Source organism: Tenrec ecaudatus, chromosome 6 (assembly GCF_050624435.1).
Source record: "Tenrec ecaudatus isolate mTenEca1 chromosome 6, mTenEca1.hap1, whole genome shotgun sequence".
NCBI classification, from domain to species: domain Eukaryota; kingdom Metazoa; phylum Chordata; class Mammalia; order Afrosoricida; family Tenrecidae; genus Tenrec; species Tenrec ecaudatus.
The window spans coordinates 54,648,437-54,667,630 of record NC_134535.1 but is presented as its reverse complement, the minus strand read 5'-3'; the positions used below and the strand labels follow the sequence as shown (position 1 = coordinate 54,667,630).

At 42.8% G+C, this 19,194-nt stretch overlaps 1 protein-coding gene across 5 annotated transcripts in view; it reads right to left on the bottom strand.

Annotated features, from left to right (window-relative positions):
* KCNC2 (potassium voltage-gated channel subfamily C member 2) overlaps positions 1–18,508 on the bottom strand; it is a 209,723-nt gene extending 191,215 nt beyond the window's left edge. For all 5 annotated transcript variants that reach the window (XM_075552764.1, XM_075552762.1, XM_075552763.1 and 2 more), the window contains exon 1: positions 17,807–18,508. In XM_075552764.1, coding sequence (XP_075408879.1) covers positions 17,807–18,496 — 690 coding nt within the window. In that variant the 5' untranslated portion in view covers positions 18,497–18,508. The remainder of the gene's footprint in view (positions 1–17,806) is intronic.
* Positions 18,509–19,194: the final 686 nt, after the last annotated feature.

Here is a 19,194-nt window from a genome sequence, read left to right as displayed (position 1 = left end):
GTACAGACCTGTTGTCATCAAGTAAATTCCCACTCCCGGTCACCCAAAAGGACACAAGAGAACTGCCCCATAGGGTTTTTGCAAGACTGTAAGTAAATCTTTATGAAAGCAAACTGGCCCGACTTTCTCTTGCTGAAGTGATGGTGGGTTAGCAACCCAGTGCTTAACCACTGAGGCACCAGCACTCCTGCCTTTGAAGTGTAGTCGTCTAAGAATGCTTCAATAAAAAGAATATCGTTTCACCTTGCACCACTCCTGAGAGCAGAGTAATCATCCCTGGCAAGAACCCAACCAGCACAGCTTTTCCTGGCAGCAGTGCGACTGGATCGCTGGAGGAGTTATCTATCTCTATTTGAGGACTAATTGCTTCAAGAATTAGAATACAGCCACCGCAAACACTGCAGAGGACTATGATTTGTTCAGTCAGAAATCTTTGGGTACAGAACCTCAAGAGACAATTTACCAGACAGTAAGAAAATCAGTCTTGCTGAATTGTGGGATATGCTCTTTTGTCGCCACCTTTGTCTTTGTCCGAGTTTCTCAGCTGCATTTCATCTACTTGCTCCTCACTTACTGAATCCTGGGCAGCCTACAAAAGAGCCTGTTAGCGCTGCTGGTGTGAAGAGGTATTTTCAGTCCAAAGGGAGTGATGGTGGGCCAAAGTAGGAAAGAAGCAGCCTTCAAAACACTGAAAAACAGATACCTTTGAATTAGGTACTGGGGGAAAAAAAAATTTATGGTCCTGGCTACATCTTGAACTTCCAGGAGAACAAGCAATTCTGTTCCGGGAGAAGCACAGAATTTGCCCTCACAACACAGAATAGCTTTGTAAGGAGGGAAAGACGGGAATAAAATTGAAATCTACATCAAAAAGTAAAGGGAAATGCACCTTGGGATTTGAGAATAATATCTTGTTTGAGAAAATAGCTACTTTGATTTTCATCAAAGCAAAGGAGAAGAAAATATTTTAAAACTTGGAAAGTATGAGAGCTGGTTTAAATAAGAAGGGAGTACAGCGGTGGAGGGAGGGGGTAAGAGGGAGACATTGTCAAGGAGTTCAGGAAGAAAAACAATGTTTGGAAACTGATTGTGGAAGCAATTGTACAATTCTGCTTGACGTGATTCAATCATGGAATGATATGTCTTAACTCCAAATTAATACTATTATTTAAGTTCATAAAAAAAAGAAATGGACCAAACTAATAAAGAAATGTGCAAACACCAGAAATATGGGAGCAAATGGAAATCGCTGTTGGAAGTAGTGTAGCACAAACTCAAATCAAAATGCTGCACTTTGTCATTGACCTCCCCACCCCACCCCACCCCCTGAGTCACTGCATAATTGCTCCAACTTTTCAGATCCTCTGCTTCGCTTTTGATTCAGGTTTATACCTGTTTCCTTCTGTTATTGTTGTTGGGCCATTTGTCTTGGTTTTGTATGTTTTTCTATATATGAAACCCAGATGAGATACGTCTATAGCGACTACAAATGGATTACCTGCTTCAAAAGGACCTAGCACGAGAGGTTGACACAAGAGAAAAGGACGGCAAGGTCGCTGCTGTTGAAGAGGTGTGCTTGGCGTTTGTGAGCGGACCCTGGGGCTGTGGAGGAACTGTTGGATTCTGCTGCTGGAGCGAGGGGGACAGTTTTGACAAGAGTCAGTTTCCAGGAGGAAGTCAGTCTCAAGGAGGGGCTCCAGAACTTTCTTTCTCCCATCATAAAATGCCTCGTCTCAGCTGTGGCTGTCAGTAAATCTTTGGTAGATGTTGGTGAATTTCTCTGCAGTAAGCTCTTGCTCTTCTAACTTTACTCTCTGCTTCATTGAACACTTTTGTCAAAAACATTTCGGGATGCCGAGTTTTTAGGTTTCAGTCTTCCTACCGAAATGTTTTCTTTTTCTTTCATGCATAACCAGCACCTGCACTGGATCTGTGCTTTGGATTACGAGGAGACGTAAGAGAATAATGCAAACCAAGTGCAAAACTACACACTCAATGTAGTGTTGACTTCAGCATGATCCAAACTAACATGGCAGACAGCAATCCTGGTCCTGGAGCCAATAAAATGCTGAAGTCACGTAATGCTTTCATAAGTAACACAAAGCAGTGTGAGTGTCCTTATAAACCATCGTATTTAACTCAAACTTCTAATAGAATAGATGTGATGACAGTCTCCTCCCAAAAATGAGCTCTACCGAGGTCTGCAATTCTTAGCCTGGGAACGTATTGTCATGTTCTGTACCACAAACATCTGTCCCGCCGCCAAAGTTCACGTCTCTTACAAATGTGTTCTCATGGGGAGATGACAAATTAAAATATCCCTGTTGCCAAGTGAATTTTCAAGAATTTTGTATTGGTGAAAGTCTAATGAGCTTCCTTTAACAATAATAAAATACATAGATAGGCTTTTAATCAAACACATAGGCTTTGAGATTTCTAGCAAGGATTGTTCTTGGTAGGACTCCAGTAGGAAAGAGAAGGTGAGGTCAAAGAAAAGAAGAAATATAAACTTTTAATTGAATGATGAAGGCAGTATCAAAAAGAGGATGGAAGGAATACACAGTCACTGTACCCAAACGAACTGATTGGCACTGAACTATTTCAAATAGTAGCATTTGCTCAAAAACCATGTTACTGAAGTAAGAAATCCAACCTGCACGGAAACCCTTAGTAATAAAGAAGGCTTCAGGAATTGATGGAATACCAACCATACTGTTCCAATAAGTTTATGAAGGCCTGGAAATACTCAAGAAATGTGAAAGACAACTATCTTCCCAGCTGACTGGAAGAGGTCCATATCTGTACCCATACCAAAGAAAGGTGACCCAATAGAGTGTGAAAAGTATCAAACAATATCATCAATATCACCTGCAAGTAAAATTTTGCTGAAGATCATTCAACAACAGTTGCAGCAGGGAGCTGACAGAAATTGAAGCCTAATTTCGAAGAGGACTCCGCACAGGGAATATCAATGCTGATTTTAGATGGGTCTTAGCTCAAAGCATAGAAGACAAGAAAGATGTTTGCTTGTATGTTCTTGACTATACAAGGCATTCAAATTTGTGCCTCACAACAAAATTATGGATAGCATGCAGGAGAATGAGAATTCCAGAACACTTCATTGTGCCCATTCAAAATTTGTAGATGGATCCAGAGATCATCAAACAGAACAAGGAAATGCTGTGTGTTTCAAAATATAGACAGGGGTGTGGGTGTATGTGTGTGTCAGAGAGGACTTTATCCTTCCATCGTATTACTTACTCTGTATGCTGAGCAGATAATACAAGAAGCTCACATATATGAAAAAGAATGCAGCATCAGGATTAGAGAAAGGCTTATTAACAACTTGTGATCTGTAGCTGACTAATTCTTGCTTGTTGTAAGGAGGACTTGAAGCATTTGCTGGTGATGATCAAGGATTGGAACCCTCAATATGAATTACAGCAATGTAAAGGGAAGGCAAATTCTCTTAACTAGACAAATAAGCAATACATGATAAACAGAGAGAAGGGTGAATTCAAGGATTTCATCTTGCTTGCATCCACAATCAATACTTATGAAAGCATCAGCCAAGAAATCAAAATAATGTATTGCACCGGACAATTTTACTGCACAAATTTTTGTTAAATGTTGAAGAGCAAGGCTGTCACTTTAAAGACTAAAGAGCACCTGACCCAAGCCATGGTGTTTTCAATGGCTTCATATGCATGTGAAGACTGGACATTGAATACGGAAACTGCAGAAGAATATATGTACTTGAGCATTTTTGAAGAATACTAATTGTCACGGACTGCCAGAAGAACAAACAAATCTACCTTGGAAGAAATAGAACCGTAGCATAGCAGGACTTCATCCCACGTACTCTGGCCATGCTGTCAGGAGAGACCAGTCGCCGAAGAAAGACATCGTGCTCTATAACATGGAGCATTGGTAAAAAGGAAAAGCCTTCAAGGAGATGAGCTGACAGAGTGGCTGCAACAACGGACTCAAGCATAACAGCAATTGTGCTTCATTCCATTACGCACAGTGTCTATGGGTCAGAACCAACTTATGACACCTCATGGCACCAATGTAAGCTCCGAAGGGAAGAGTAATAGAGCAACACTTCTTTATGGGCAGGGAAAAGAGTAGCGCTAATCAGATGTGTTACAGATGTATTGTCATGTATGTATATGTATATATATATAGTAACTTCTATACCTGTGAAAATGATTTTGCTTGGAAATCGAGAGCATTTCTTTAGGTCAGTCTTGTGCTTCCAAAGGGATACAGAGAAACCCCAAACACAGAGGCAAGAAGTGTTAGGAGAGGGAAAGGTGAGAGGGTAAGCTAAGAAAAGATTAGGAGTCCTTGGGTGACACAAGTAGTTAACGTGCTCTGCTACTAACTGAAAGGTTAGAAGTTCAAGTCCAACCAGAGGTGTCTTCCAAGAAAGGTTGGTGATCTACTTGCAAGAAAACAGTCACTGGAATCTTATGGACCACAATAGCAGTTACAATCAGTTGAACTTGACTCAATGGTATCAGGGTTGGGTTTACTAGTTTGGCCACAGAATTTGCCACCAGAAGATAATCAGAAAGAGCCATTCTCCAGGTTGGAAAGCAACAGGAAAGAGGACAGCTCCCCTTAGGTGTGTTGGAACAATAGGGAAGAGCAGAGCGCACTCTAAGGCAGCCTCAGAATTCCTCCAAGGATCTGGAACACAGTGAGAAGGACACGTAGCTCCGTACTGACCGAATGCACTGGAGTTTTCTGTCCCCAAATAAAGCTTCTTTCTGAAACCTTAAGAGGGCTCCCCACTTGGCCTATTTGCTTCTAACCACCCCACACAAAGAGATCCGCAGGATTCACCCACAGATAACTATAGTCCCCCCACCTTCTTTCAGAAGAGGCAGCATTCTAAAAGAATCAATAATACAAAAATGAAGAAGCCAGGATGCAGGTGAGGAGAGTCCATTGAGGAACTGTAGTTAATGCCAGAAATGATACATAAAACTTACAAATTGCTTTGTTAGTCTCTTCGGAGAAAGATCACAAAGGCATTGTAGCCATTAAATGAGAACACACTGATATGACACAGAATACTAGGAAAATGAGAAAGTCTTGTTGGGTATCAGAAGTGCTAGCATACAGTCTCTGCAGAATGATATGGAGATTCAGAGGAAGGGCTGACTGTGAGAGAGGTCAACCCTCCCACAAAAACCCTGTGGAATGGACACTGACTTATAGTGACCTTTATAGGACAGAACCGAATACCCTGACTTCTTTATTTTCCAAGGCTGTAACTTTACAGAGTGGATCCCTGGTGGTACGGGGGTTAAGGCGCTCGTTAGTTAGCCACAGCTAGCGTCTGCGTGGGAATTCATGTAGCTCCTGTGAGGAAGCGGTGGCAGTCAGCTACTATAAAGACCCAGCCTTGGGAACTCCATGGGGACAGTGCTCCCTTCTGCTCTCAGCAAACAACAGTCTGCTTTCAATCACCGGGCGTACGAAGAACAGGGAACTCTTTGGAGGTTTGCATCTCAATGGCTGTGTTATTTGCAAATATTCACAGATGTTACATATGTTCTGAACCATGCCTATCTCCTTTTGAGGACCCAATCTGAAAAACCACTCAAAAATGTACTATACATTGTTCCAAATATGTAGTTTTTCTTAAACATAAATCATGGTAAGCCAAAAAGGGCATAGAATGGGCAATGGAAGGCTGCATTTGGAGGGGCAACGAATAGAATGAATGACTAATAAGGGAATATGGGGGTTCTGTTCTTTGGTAAACAGTCAGGCATAAAAGAAAGCATCTAAAAAACTGAAAAAGAGAGTTGTCACTGATCTTGGGGATTTATGTTCAAACTCCTCTCTGCGGGATGGGCAATGGGAAGGTGGGTAAGGGGAGACACCGGGCCGTGTAAGATAAGATAAAATAATAATTTATAAATGATTAAGGGTTCAGGGGGAAGGGGGAGCGGGGAGGGAGGGGGAGGGAAAAAGGAAACTGAGCTGATTCCAGGAACCCAAGTGGAAGGCGAATTTTGAGAATGATGAGGGCAATGAATGTATAAGGGTGCTTCACTCAATTGATGTATGTATGGATTGTGATAAGAGTTGTATGAGCCCCAATAAAAAGATTTATTAAATTAAAAAAGAGAGAGAGTTGTCATTGAGTGGATGCCAACTCGTGGAAACCCCATTTGTGCAGAGCTGAACAGTTCATATGGCTGTGACCCTTGAGAAGCAGACCCCAGGACCTTTCTTCTAAAACATATCTGGATACATTGGCAGTGCCAACTTTTTTAAGATAATAGTCAAACGCTTAAAATCTCTGAGGGCATAATGGTTAAGCATTGGGCTGCTAACCATAAGATCAATAGTTCAAAACCATCAGCGGCTTCACCCTGAAAGATGAGATTTTACACTACCATGAAAAGGTACAGGCTTGGAAATGTGCAGAAGCAGTCCGACCCTGTCCTGCAGGCTGGCTATGTGTGGAAATCAACTCAATCGCAGGGAGTTTGGATTTGGGGAAAGTTAAACACTCTGCACCAGGATGCTTTCTTTTTCCCAAGAACTGATATTTGTGCTTCAACTTGAAACAGAGCCAAACTGAACCATCAAGATTGAGCAGGAAGGCTATTTAAGCCAGAAGTGCCTGCCAGAAGGCAGAGGATCTGAAGTCCAGTCTTGCAGTTGCCAGTTGCCATTGACTAGCGGGGAACAAACAAGGCCACTGCTTCTTGTTGCCTTTCTTCTCTAGTGGAGACAATTGTACCAGTTAACTACTTTCCAGTTCTAGCCTCCCAAGCACTAGAAGAATGTCATCTATCCTAGGTACCTGTATCACTCAAATAGTACCTATTCTGGATGGTGTAATGCATGTGTATTCACATACTCATATATGTGCACATGTACACATAGCCGCTCTTGATTGAAACTTCAGAAAAAATAATTAAGTCATATTCCTATAACTCTTCCACTACTTCTCCATTTCAAACATTGTATAGAAAAGGCCATTGAGTTGGTTTCTGTATGGGTAGTGTGCACATGCATTTTACATGGCTGTGCACATCTTAAATATCTCCTCAAAGAGAAATACAGAACCCCATAATCGACATGTTCAAATTTATTGTGAAACATTCCTCAGTAAGGAGCACAAAGCTATAAACTTGTAAAATATGCTAGAGAGCATAGTATTCTCTGAGAGGGCTTTGACAGACCGGGTTACGAGAGCGATCACAACTGAACTAGTTGACACTATTTTGTAAACGCCCGAACGTGTTAGGCGTATCTGTAAACTCCTCAAGCAAATGTCTTTCCCTATTGTGTAAGCCATGGGAAGGGGGAAGGATGGTGTCATTGATAAGGCACTTTCCAAATGGAAATAAAGCTGAGATTCTCTAATCAGTTACCCTGGTGGGCGGCTAGCTAGACGCCTGCACTGAATCTGAAGCTTAGGGAATGACAGAGCTGATCATCATTATGGGGTTCATGGCGGAGCCACAGCGAAATGATTTCCTGAAATCAATATGTGGTTGAGAGAAAGCTGTTTTCAATGGAAACAGGAAGCCAGGAGCTAACCTGTTTCTATGGTAACCAAAGCAGCAGCTATACACCAGCTGTAGGAAAAAGAAAAGGCAGAAAGTTTAAATGAAAAAAAAATGCCCTCAATCCTGGTTTACCTATTAATGCGATGTCCTCACAAGGCACCAAAGCGAGCACAAATCTGTTCCCAGATCGTTAGCAATAATATTCCTTGTTTTTACTTTAAATCTCAAAATGCTCAGCCTGAAAAAACTGGATACTATCGGGACCATGGTGCCATCGCCATTTTTTCCCCTTCCAGTGTTAGGTTAAGGGAACCATAATTCAGGAAGCTGAAGTCAACTTTCCAAGGTCACACATGTAGTAATAGCTGAGGGGTATCTATGGAAAATAACACTTGTGGTGATTAGTTTAAAATAGCTGAATGATTTATCACTGCTGGCACTGAACCTTTCTGTGGCCAATAGAAATGTCTCCCTGGTGCCCCTTCTCAAAGGTTGTGTAGGGCACGTGGCATGCCAGCCACACCCTCGATACATCTCAGGGATCGTGACATTCTTAGTTCCCAATTCAGGCATGTTTCCAATTGTTTCTATACACCCTGTACTCCTACTCTCCTCCCAACACCCGCATCCTATTCACTGCCTGTGAAAATATTGACTGCACAGTATTAAAACAAATTACCACCCTTCAACCTAGAAGATAAGCAAAACGCCGTGCTCTGCTGTCATCAATGAATATCTTGATTGCTCTTCTGAAAAGAAAATCCCTTCATACTTCAAAGAGAATTGAATTGAGTTTATATAACGTATTGATGTTTCTTTGTTTAGACAACTTTGACACTCCATAGTTCCTCGTGGAGACCTGTGATGACATTTTACTGGTCCCTTAGTGCCCGGTATTCTTTCATCCATAAGTCACTTTGTCGTACACTTTGGCATCAGCCACTTTGTCCCTGCTGTGCGGTGGCTCTCATGCTGCTCAGATGCTGGAGGCTACGCAGCCTGCGTTTCAAATACCAGCAGGGCCATCCTTGATGAACAGGCGTCAGTGGACTTTCCAAACTAAGACCTGATTAGAAAGGAGGACCTGTGATTTTCATGGGGGGGTGGGGTGGGGAGGGGGAAACAGCCATAAGCATCTTATAAATGATAGTGACACATTGTCTGAGATTATCACACAAGGACCCTCTCATACACAAGGAACCTCTCACACTGGAAGCCAATCAACTGTAACTAGACAAGGACTGACTTCTCAAAGCAGGGTTGAGCTTAACGAGGATGAAGAAAGGTTTCAGGGGCCTCACTTGCAGATGTGGCACAGCTCAAAATGAGAAACATCAAGCAGCGATTTATCATCAGAACGTGGAGTGTACAAATTATGAATCCAGGAAAATTAGAAATAGTCAAAAATGAAATGAAACCCATTGGGATGAATACTTAATGAGCTGGCATGGACTGGTATTAGCCTTTCTGAGTCAAAAAACAACAACAGCAAAAACCAGGCTCTCCTACGCTGGGAATGACAAATTGAAGAGGGATATTATCACACCCTCAAAAAGAACATCTGAAGGTCTAACCTTAAGTCCAATACTGACCCCAAACCCATCAAAGCCACTGCTCTCAGATCAATTCCCACACACTGTGATCCTATATAGGGTGTATGAAGCTGGATGGGAACAAACAACCCCATCTTTCTTCCTTGGACGGGTTGGTCGATTTGACCTGCTAGTCTTACAGTTGACAGCCCAACACCTAAGTCCCAAGTGCTATCAGAACACCTTACAATACTTAATGATTCTATCACAATGCTGACAGAGGATAAGATCCATCCACCTTAAAGGAGGAATGTTTAATAAGAAAGGCTGCTGTAGTTAGGTGCCGTCACATGAGTTCCAACTCATAGTGAACTTATGTCCAATAGAATGCAACATCTCCTGGTCCTGTATCACCCAAAATTATTCTTATGTTTGAGCCCATTGCTGCACCCATTGGGTCAATCCATCTTGTCCAGGGTCTTCCTCTTTTTCACGGCCCTCTGCTTTGCCTGATGTCCCTTTCCGTGGACTGGAGTCACCTGACAATATGTTCAAAGTATTCAAGACAAATGTCACCATCCTTGCCTCTAAGGAGCATTCTGGCTGTACTTCTTCCAAGAACCATGTACTGGCTCTTTTGGCAGTCCATGGTACTGCCAATGTTCTTCACCAGCACCACCATTCAAATTCATCAATCCTTCTTCAGGCTTCCATATTCAAGCTCTAACGTCTATATGCATATGAGGAGAGTGAAAGCACCATAGCTTGTCCTCAAAGTTGGGAAAAAAGAAGAAGGATCAGTAGTCGGTAAATATAACAGTGGCAAAAAAGGATACTGAAGATCCCATAAATAGAATTTTGCTAAATCATGCTTTTGTTGTTCTGGGTAGACTAGAGAAACAAAATTCATAGACACTCGTGTGTACAAGAAAGAGCTTCATGTAAAGAGTAATTGGATAGTAAGAAAACATCCCAGCCCAGTCCAGATCAAGTCCATAGTCTGATATTAGCCCATATGCCAAATACCAGTCTATAAACACCTCTTCAGCCTCACACAACGCATGCAAGGATGCTGAATTAAGGAAAATCACAGGCCAGTGGGTGGAAAGTCTTGTGGATCCAGTGATGGGTAGAAACATCTCAGTGCTGACATGGGTCTCCATATGACTCCTCCAGCTCCAGGCTCTGGCTCCACCAGTGAAGCTTCATGTGGCTTGTGGAAAAAAAATGTCTCACAGGGAGACAAGCAGAGAGTGTATCTGTCCTCCAGTGAGCCATTTATCTCTGTTGTGCCTCCAAACGAAGCTGCAACCTGATTGACAGACTAGACTCCACTCCTCAGCAAGTTGACAGGAAATTATGTAACTGCCACAATGCTTATTTGCACTGTCATTTGATTGGCCATGACTTTAAATTAATATGGAAGCGATAAAGACACTTGACTATCCTCTGGATAATTGTACCTAATTCCCCAATCATATTATAAAGGAAATGGGGGAAAAGATGGAAAGAACCAAAATGTCATAATCGCATAAATACTAATGATGCCTTAAACCCATTATTTCTCTCAAGGACTATTTTCCTGCATGTGCCAAGCAAGATTTCCATATAATATTTTTGTGGAAAATTTATTGTAATATCTCCCTCTTTGCTGCTTCCCTCTTTGCTGTCATTGTAACATTCTTTAAATTTAGTAATAATACCTCGATTTAGGAAATGTTTTTAAAAGAATGATGAGCTTATTGAAGGCAGCACACTATGTTCTCTCCTACATTATCTTAAATAGTTTCAGGTCTAAAAACAAAACAAACAACAAAAGCATCCAAACCCTACAGAGCAAAGTAGAACTGCCCCAATAGGTTTCAAACACAAACCGATGCACTGCCATCACGGTGATGCCCGCTCATAGCGACAACCCCCCTGTGGGGGTTCTGAGACCTTAGCTGTTCACAGGGTGGACCGCAGCCCAACAAGTAATCCCCAGGGCCCCTTGGGGTTTCTGAGGCCATCCCTTTCTGGAAGCAGGCGCCACGTATTTCTCCCAGGGAGGAACCGATGGTCCCACCCCCTGACCTTTAGGTTGGCAGCTGGGTATTTAACCACTGCGTGGCCCCAGGGCTCCTTCCCTTTTCCTGGTCTATAAACATTGCATAATCGGCATTCACTAAATGAACCTACAGTCTGAAATGCAGGATGTCCGAGCTGTAAGAACGTTCCACTTACTTGTCCTCTTGCATTATGTAAATTTGCTTGAACTTTGAAATGATTTGAAATACCCACCACACACACACACACACAACTATTGCAATTTGTCCAGTTTTTGAATCACTGAACACACTCCAAGTTTTTTCTTGCACTAAACCAGAAACAAAAGCCACTGCTAGCAAGTCAATTTTGATTCAGACTCTAAGTACGATTCCTGCGACAGTGAATCCTTAGAAAAGCAGACCGCTTTCTCTCGCTCCTGTGAAGGGGCTGGTGGACTTTGAATCACAGACCTTTTGGTTAGCAGACGAACACTTCTCCCGCAATGCACCAGAACCACTACAGGACTAAATAAGAACTGAATGGACCGGCTCCTGCTCACTTACCAATCTGATTTAAAGAAATAGTGTATAGACTCGAGTATAATCCGACCTAACTACCAGCTGAGTAAGTTTACCACATAACTGCATTTTTTTTAAAGTGCTGAAAAACTCAACTTATACACGAGTTTTTATGGTACTTAGGAATAGACAGTGCTGGAGTACCCAAAGAGCAAAAGTAAGCATGGGTTTAACTAATTTGGAGTGAATTTGTAAATCATTGGAGGTATGCTCACACATGCTAATCTGGTTTACTGAATAATCTGTCCCTGGTGGGAATGTCTCATTCATACAAGGAACTGCCCACAACTGATTACAATATGTTATGAACAAAATGCAACCACCTGACATGGAGTCCATGCTGACTCAGGGCAACCATGTGTTTCTCAAAAGAATTACACTCCATAGTGTTGCAAATGATTGAGAACTTTCAGAAGCCCACTTCCGGGCCTTTTTTCTTGAGGAATCTGGGTCGAATCAACCTGCCCACTTTTAAGTTAGTAGCTGAACATTGAATCATTTGCACTACACTAGGAGTTCCATGAATATGCTACATTGGTAAATAATTTTTTAATTGGAACAAAGCTTAGGAAATAAGATTTAATAAATTTTCTTTCTTCAGTCTTTTTTTAATACTTTTATTGGGGGCTATTCTATCTCTTATCACAATTCACACATTCCTCCAGTGTGTCAAGTATATTTGCACATATGCCACCATCATCATTTTCAAAGCATACTCTTCCCACTTGTGCCCCTGATATCCACTCCCCATTTCTTCCCCCTCCCTCCCCTACCTACCCTCCCTCATGAACCCTTGATAAATTATAATTTTTTTCCATATCTTACATCGTCCTCTATCGCCCCTCACCCACTTTTCCATTATTCGTTCCCTGGGAGGGGGGTTCTAAGTTGATTCTTGTGATAGATTCCCCCTTTCTCCCTCCACAGTCCCCTAATCCTCCTGGCATCTCTACTCTCAGTGTTGACCCTGAGGGGTGTGTCTAGCCTGGATTCCCTGTGTTGTGGGCTCTTATCTGTAGCAGTGTGCATGTTCTGGTCTAATCTGATTGGTAAGGTAGAATTGAGATCATGATAGTGGGGTGAAAGAAGCACCAAAGAACTAGAAGAAAGTTGTGTGTTTCATGGGTGCTATACTGCACCCTGACTGGCTCATCTCTTCCCTGTGACCTCTCTGTGAGGGGATGTCCAATTCCATTCACATTGGGTATGGTTTTATTCTGGGTCTTAGATGCCTTATACCTAATCCCATTGACACCTCATGGTCACACAGGCTGGTGTGCTTCTTCCATGTGTGCTTTGTTACTTCCCTGCTAGATGGCCACTTGCTTATCTTCACGCCTTGAAGACCCCAGACACTATATGTTTTCATAGCCGGGCACCATCAGCTTTCTTCACCATATTTGCTTATGCACCCATTTTGTATTCAGTCTTAATATAATATGAACAACTACTTATCTTAATTGTATTATATTATATTTAAATTAAAATTTACACTTATTGTGCTCAAATATTTAGATATTTTGTTTGGTTTTGTGATTTTTAAAGGACTGAAAAAGCAGTCCATTTAAAAAAAACTTAAAATTTGCAAATATGAATACAATTGTAGGCACTGAAATTTACATTTTAATACATGTAAATTGCATGTTTTAGTAGTATTATGAGAAAATCTGAAATACTAATAAAGTAAATGTTTTCAAGTTTAAGAAATAAGGACTTTACTATCACTGTCCATGTATGATTCGATATTATTCAGTTCAGAATGATATGTGCAATTGTGGTACATTAGATAAAGAGTTTAAAACATATATCTAGGCCCACACCAGAAAAATGGCATATTGACTGGTTACATGGAAGTTATTTTTCTATTTTTGTTTTTTCTTTTTAAATTGCTCTTTGAAAGTAAAAAAAAAATCTATTAGGTAATCTAAGATATACATAAATCACTAAGAATGAGACACACTCAAAGATAGAACTGAATTCAGCCAACCTATGCCCTAAAACAAAGGGAAACGAAGATAAACATAAGCTTATCTGCTCTCACCTCTTTAATACTAGGAACAATATTTGACCTATATTTTATTCTATTTAACCCGATTCTACTATTTAACCTTAGGACTCCTGATGATGTGGTGTTTAGGCGACGGGTCGCTAGCTGCAAGATCAGCAATTTGAAACCACCAGCTGCTCTGTTGGAGAAAGACGGGGCTTATTCCTTCTGTAAAGAGTTACAGTCTTGGAAACCCACAGGGTCTTTCGACCATGACCTATGAAGCCACTAGGATGGGCATTGACTCAATGATGAGAGAGTTTGGTATTGAACCGAGTAGAACTGCCCTTGTAGATTCCCCATAGTGTAACTCCTTATGAAAATGGGAAGCCTCCTCTTTCCCCTGCAGATCAGGTGGAACTCTTGACCTGCCGGCTAGCAACCAAACATAAAACACACTTCCCCGGTCAGAATCAACTAGATGTCAGTGAATTTGTTTTCTTTTTTATTTAACCGCATACTATTGTTCTTTTATATTTTTAACTTCTCAAAAATCAAGTTTTATCAAAATGTCTTCCTGGTGCCTTCCAGATTCTTATGTCTTTAGAGCAGAGCACAAACTCCATGTGCCGCTAAAGCTTAAACAATAAATGGGAAGTATACATGCAGGACATTTTGATAAATGCATCTATGTGCCCCTACTTTTTACTCTTTGTTGATAGCACACAATGGCAGTAATAGAGTAATTTCTTCTTTGATGTACTGATCTCTTATTTCCACAACAGGTTTCCATGGCAACTCTTATTTGAATTTTTACAAATATCTATTTTTTAATACTATTCTTAAATATTTGAATATGTAAGACTTGAGCATAATATATAAAGTCATTCTCATATTTATGTGGACAATTTGGAACTCTCAAATATGTACTTGAATTACAAATTAAAAGCAATAAAGGAGGGGGGATGTACCAACCTGACACACATACGCAGTGGTGCAAATTTCAACTCAGTATTGAGTTTGTATCATTTCCATTTCAGTCTGTCACTTGTGATCATAAACTCTAGAAATAATGCATCTATTAATTACTTACTAATTATTTTAAAGATTGGAAAAGGACAAAGTATACTAAAGGGAGGTATAACAAAATGAAAAATAATTCAGACAGCTACAAATGCTTAAATATACCAATGAATTATGAATGTATATAAAAAGGAGAAATGTTTATAAAAGTTTAAATACTTAAATTTTACTGAGACTAAAACGTGTGGTACTAAGACCACAAAATAAAGAGACCACTTGAAAATTGATTTCTGTCTCCTGGGAGCATACATATCTAAGGAGCCCGTGTGGTGTCGTGAGCTCTGCATAGAACTGCTAACCAGAAGGTAAGCAGTTCAAACTCACCAGTTCTTGCACAGGAAAAAGATGAGGTTGTCTGCTCCCACAGGATTTTTCAAAGTTTCAGAAAACCAAAGGGACAGATCTACTCTGTCCTATAGGGTCACTCTGAGCCAGAATAGACTGAGCAGTGAATGAGTGAGTGAGAATCCTATCTATATAAAACATGAATTCATCCTTCGGCTTACAGTGCAGTTCAGTTCACTGAACTAGACGGAGGACATAAAGTCGGGCTTCCAGCTGAGCGGTGTTAAGATAAACTGTTAAAACACATTTAAACAGAATGCTCATCTGTGGTTATTCTATATATTGTTTAGGCAATCCCTAGCCACTTGAAAGGGAATCTGCCTGAAGACAAGCCCCACACATGGCAGCTACCCTGAAAGAAAACAAATACTTAAATACCTGACTGGTCAATAAAAATGAATACTGAAGCAGGCTTCCTTAAGAAGTCATTTCAAAACCTAAATTTTTATTCTAATGTTGGCTTGTGCTGGGTAATAATTTTATAAAGCAAAGTGATGGAACACCTATATACATTTATATTTAAATCCTATATATGTTTATATTATCTAAATATATATTTAAATCATAGCTGGCCTTTCAAAGTTAGGATTCCAGTGAATGTCCTGTGCTGCATTGAATCTCAGGAGCAACACACATCTGCAGAGAGTTCTCATGTCAGGCAGTCAGTTATCACCAGTGACTGCGGTGGGAGGGGCCTGGGAGGATGTCATGAGGCCTTAGGAACAATTTTGGCTAACTTTCTGTATGACCTTGGCCATCATCAGGCATGGGCAATCTTCAGCTTCCTCATCTACAAAATAAGGAGTCTTGGTTAGGTGGTCTCAAAGAAATGTTCCAGACCTATGATTCTTGGCGTGTAGCTGCTCATTAATCCTTTATAAATCTCTAATCTGCATGTGTTCTTTCCTCTCTTAAAATTGATGCAGGTCAGATCCTCAATGTTACCATAATAAAACCTTGGAAAGTTTAAAAGCAAGAAAGGAAAAGAAATTATTTTAAGGCAATGGTCTATCCTTTTGACCAATAATTAATCAATAGAATGAAACTCCAAAACAATAATAAAAATGCATAACTTTCTTAGTTGTTGCGTTGCATTCTGGCCTAAAATAAAATGGTATATGTTATCCTAAGGAAAGATAATAAAGCAGTCTGCCTTTTATATAGCGCATGATGGGGAAGGGAGGAGAATCACAGGAACTTAGATGATCTTCTGAGCCACCAAGTGAAATCAGCACTAAGGCACTCGCTGGAATCCAAAAGACACAGATATAATAGTCAGGAGCTTGTGATTTAAATTAAATAAATATGCACTTGTTTTTTAATAACAACTCATGTTGTTGCTTTCACAGAAGGCTCTCAAGCACACAAAAACGTCAGCGTGGAAGTCATTCATTCTGTATTCAAATATGTGAATGTGGGCATGAGGTAAGCATTTAAATACCAAATCCCAGGTAACAGTATTCCTTTAAGTTGTCTCTTTAAATTCTATTTCGAACTGTCCTCAGACTTCCAAAGTGGGATCAGAACACATTTTCTGACCACCTGGTTTTCAGCAGCTCATCGGTAGATTGGCAGCTGAACAATATCTCAGAGGCAGAAGCACACAACAATGAAGACAGAATCAACGTGTAGCTGGAAGCATTCCCAGTCTTCCCAGAGTTGTCTCTACTGGATCACAGAAGCAAACCAGACACAGGCAGTTGCAAATATTTACCTAAATACAGCATTCCTTTCTCACATATAATAAAAAGCCATTCACATATCATACACCTTTTAGCTATTTATGTTTATTTTGTTCCCCTTAAACTGGACACACCGCTATTAATTACTTTGATACACCCTTTGTGGAATTTTAAAGAATTAATTGAGTGTTTAAAAAAAACACTGTAAGCTGTTATTCAAGCTAGAAACAATAAGAAAAATTAATGCTGGAGTCACAGTCTGAATAGTAAAATAAAGTTTGTTACAATTGAAAGCTCTCAAATTTAGAGAACAGAACTCGGATCCCCTGGGCAACTAAAGGATGCTCAGCCTGTAAGTAATGTAGACACAGACCAAGGAGACAGGCAACAGATTGCAAAATTCAGTGTACCTGGGAGGGCTCTGGTCAGTTAGGGACAGGCCTATTCCGCATCTGGGAGATTCTAGTCAGAAAGCAAAGCCCCTGCCTTCCCCTCCTCTCCACATAAACACACTGCCATACACATATGTTCCATTTCCCCTTCCTGTGTCCTCAGAATAGATCCCTAATTGGAGGAACTGTTCTGGGTGAGTCAGATGCGATGGAGTGCCAGGCCTCACTGAAAATGTCAAGTCAAGTCAGGATGACCAGGAAACCTCAAGGTGACATCCAAGCTAAAGGAACAGTTGGGGCAAAAGAGTGAGGGAAAACTCATGAGGAAGTCTGATACCCATTTCAGGACAAGATCCCAGACTGACCTGACAGACAGAGAAGTGGACATTTGGCCTTTAGATTCCACCTGCTGAAGGAAATCACAGTTTGGGGTGCAGGGGAGGGAATGGGGTAGAGTGGGACCGAGACCCCCAAGCCTTCTGCTGCACAGCATGAGCACGTAACCTCATTGGGAGGTCCCACTCTCCTTTCTGGCCACCTCCCATCCCATAGCCCCTTAATGGGAATGGGCAGCCAGTTGGAAAGGCAGTTGGCAGAAGTTGGAGCTGCAGGGGAGGGGTCCGTTACGGCCTTACCCTTGCGGCTCTGGAAGAGTAGGGGTCCTCAAAGAGGGCCCACATGCGGGGCTGCAGCCTCCTCCAGCGGCAGCCCTTGCCATCCGGGCCCCCCAGCCCCGCTGCATCCTCTATGCCCAGCCTCTTGGCCGCCAGGTCCTCGTCGTCGCCGCCGGGATCGCCACCGATGAGGTCAGGGGTCTCGAAGATGTCCAGCGCCTCCTCGGCGTCGCGGTGCTGCCGGTAGGTCATCCAGCAGCAGGGCTCCACGTCGGTCTCGTCGATGCCCCAGAAGGCCAGCTCCTCTTCGAAGAGCGGCCCGCACACGTCGGCGGGGCAGTGCAGCTTGCCGGTGCGGTAGTAGTTGAGCACATAGGCGAAGACGCCCGGGTGCCGGTCGAAGAAGAACTCGCGGCCGCCGCCCCGGTGGTCGCTGCCGCTGCTGCGGGGGCTGCAGTTGCCGGCGCCGCCTTCGAAGCAGCCTCCCCGGGGGCCCGGGGGCAGCGGGGACGCCCGCGGCTGCGGCGAGACTGGAGGAGGAGAGGGCTGAGGCCGGTCGCCCGCGGCGGTCGGGCAGTCGCCCCGGGGCTCGGAGGCGGCCAGCAAAGCCAGGCGGGTGCCGGGCAGGGTCTTGAGGGTGCTGCGGTAGGTTTCGTGCCGGGTGCCGCCGACATTGAGGATCACCCTCTCGTTGCTCTCGATCTTGCCCATCTCTGTGGCTCAGACATGACTGGGAGGGAAGGGGAACAGGACGTCAAGTTCAAGATCCTGGTGGTCAGAGCCACCCCCAGCCCAAGAATGCTGTGATGGACAGCTGGCAGATTGGTAAGGGGGGGGCGGAAATAGGGGGGGGGACAGCCCTGCCAGAACCTCAGCCTCCAACCAGAACTCCGCCTCTGGGATCACACTTTTGCCCAGGTTTCCAAAGGACTAAGGAAATAGTCCCAATCTTTCTGGACCTTCCAAGACACCTTTTTCTCTGCTGAACAACTCCCTCCCTTTGGTCTGTTCTGCCCTTCATCTTTGCACCCTTCGCCTTCCTCCGCCCCCCAAGTCTAACACAACCTCCAACCCCAGACCACTTCACCCCCAAGCTCTACTCCTTTCCAAACTCTCTCCCCTTCCTTTAGCTAGCCCCCCTCCCACAACCCCCATCTAAAGTCTCCCCATCTACTGGCTCAGCCCCCCTCTCTCTGGCTGCACTAGCGAGAATTGTCCTTCGCCCAGCAAGATCAGCAGTGCTGGGTGACAGCCCCCAGGGATTCGGCGAGCGCCCACCGCCCCAGCCAGCGTACCCGGGTCCACCCTGGACGGCTGGCTGCTCGCTGGCGCTCGGAGTGCACACGGCGGGACCTGTGCCCCGCACACCCGCCGGGCGCCCAGTGAGAGCAAAACCCTGCCCCTGCCCG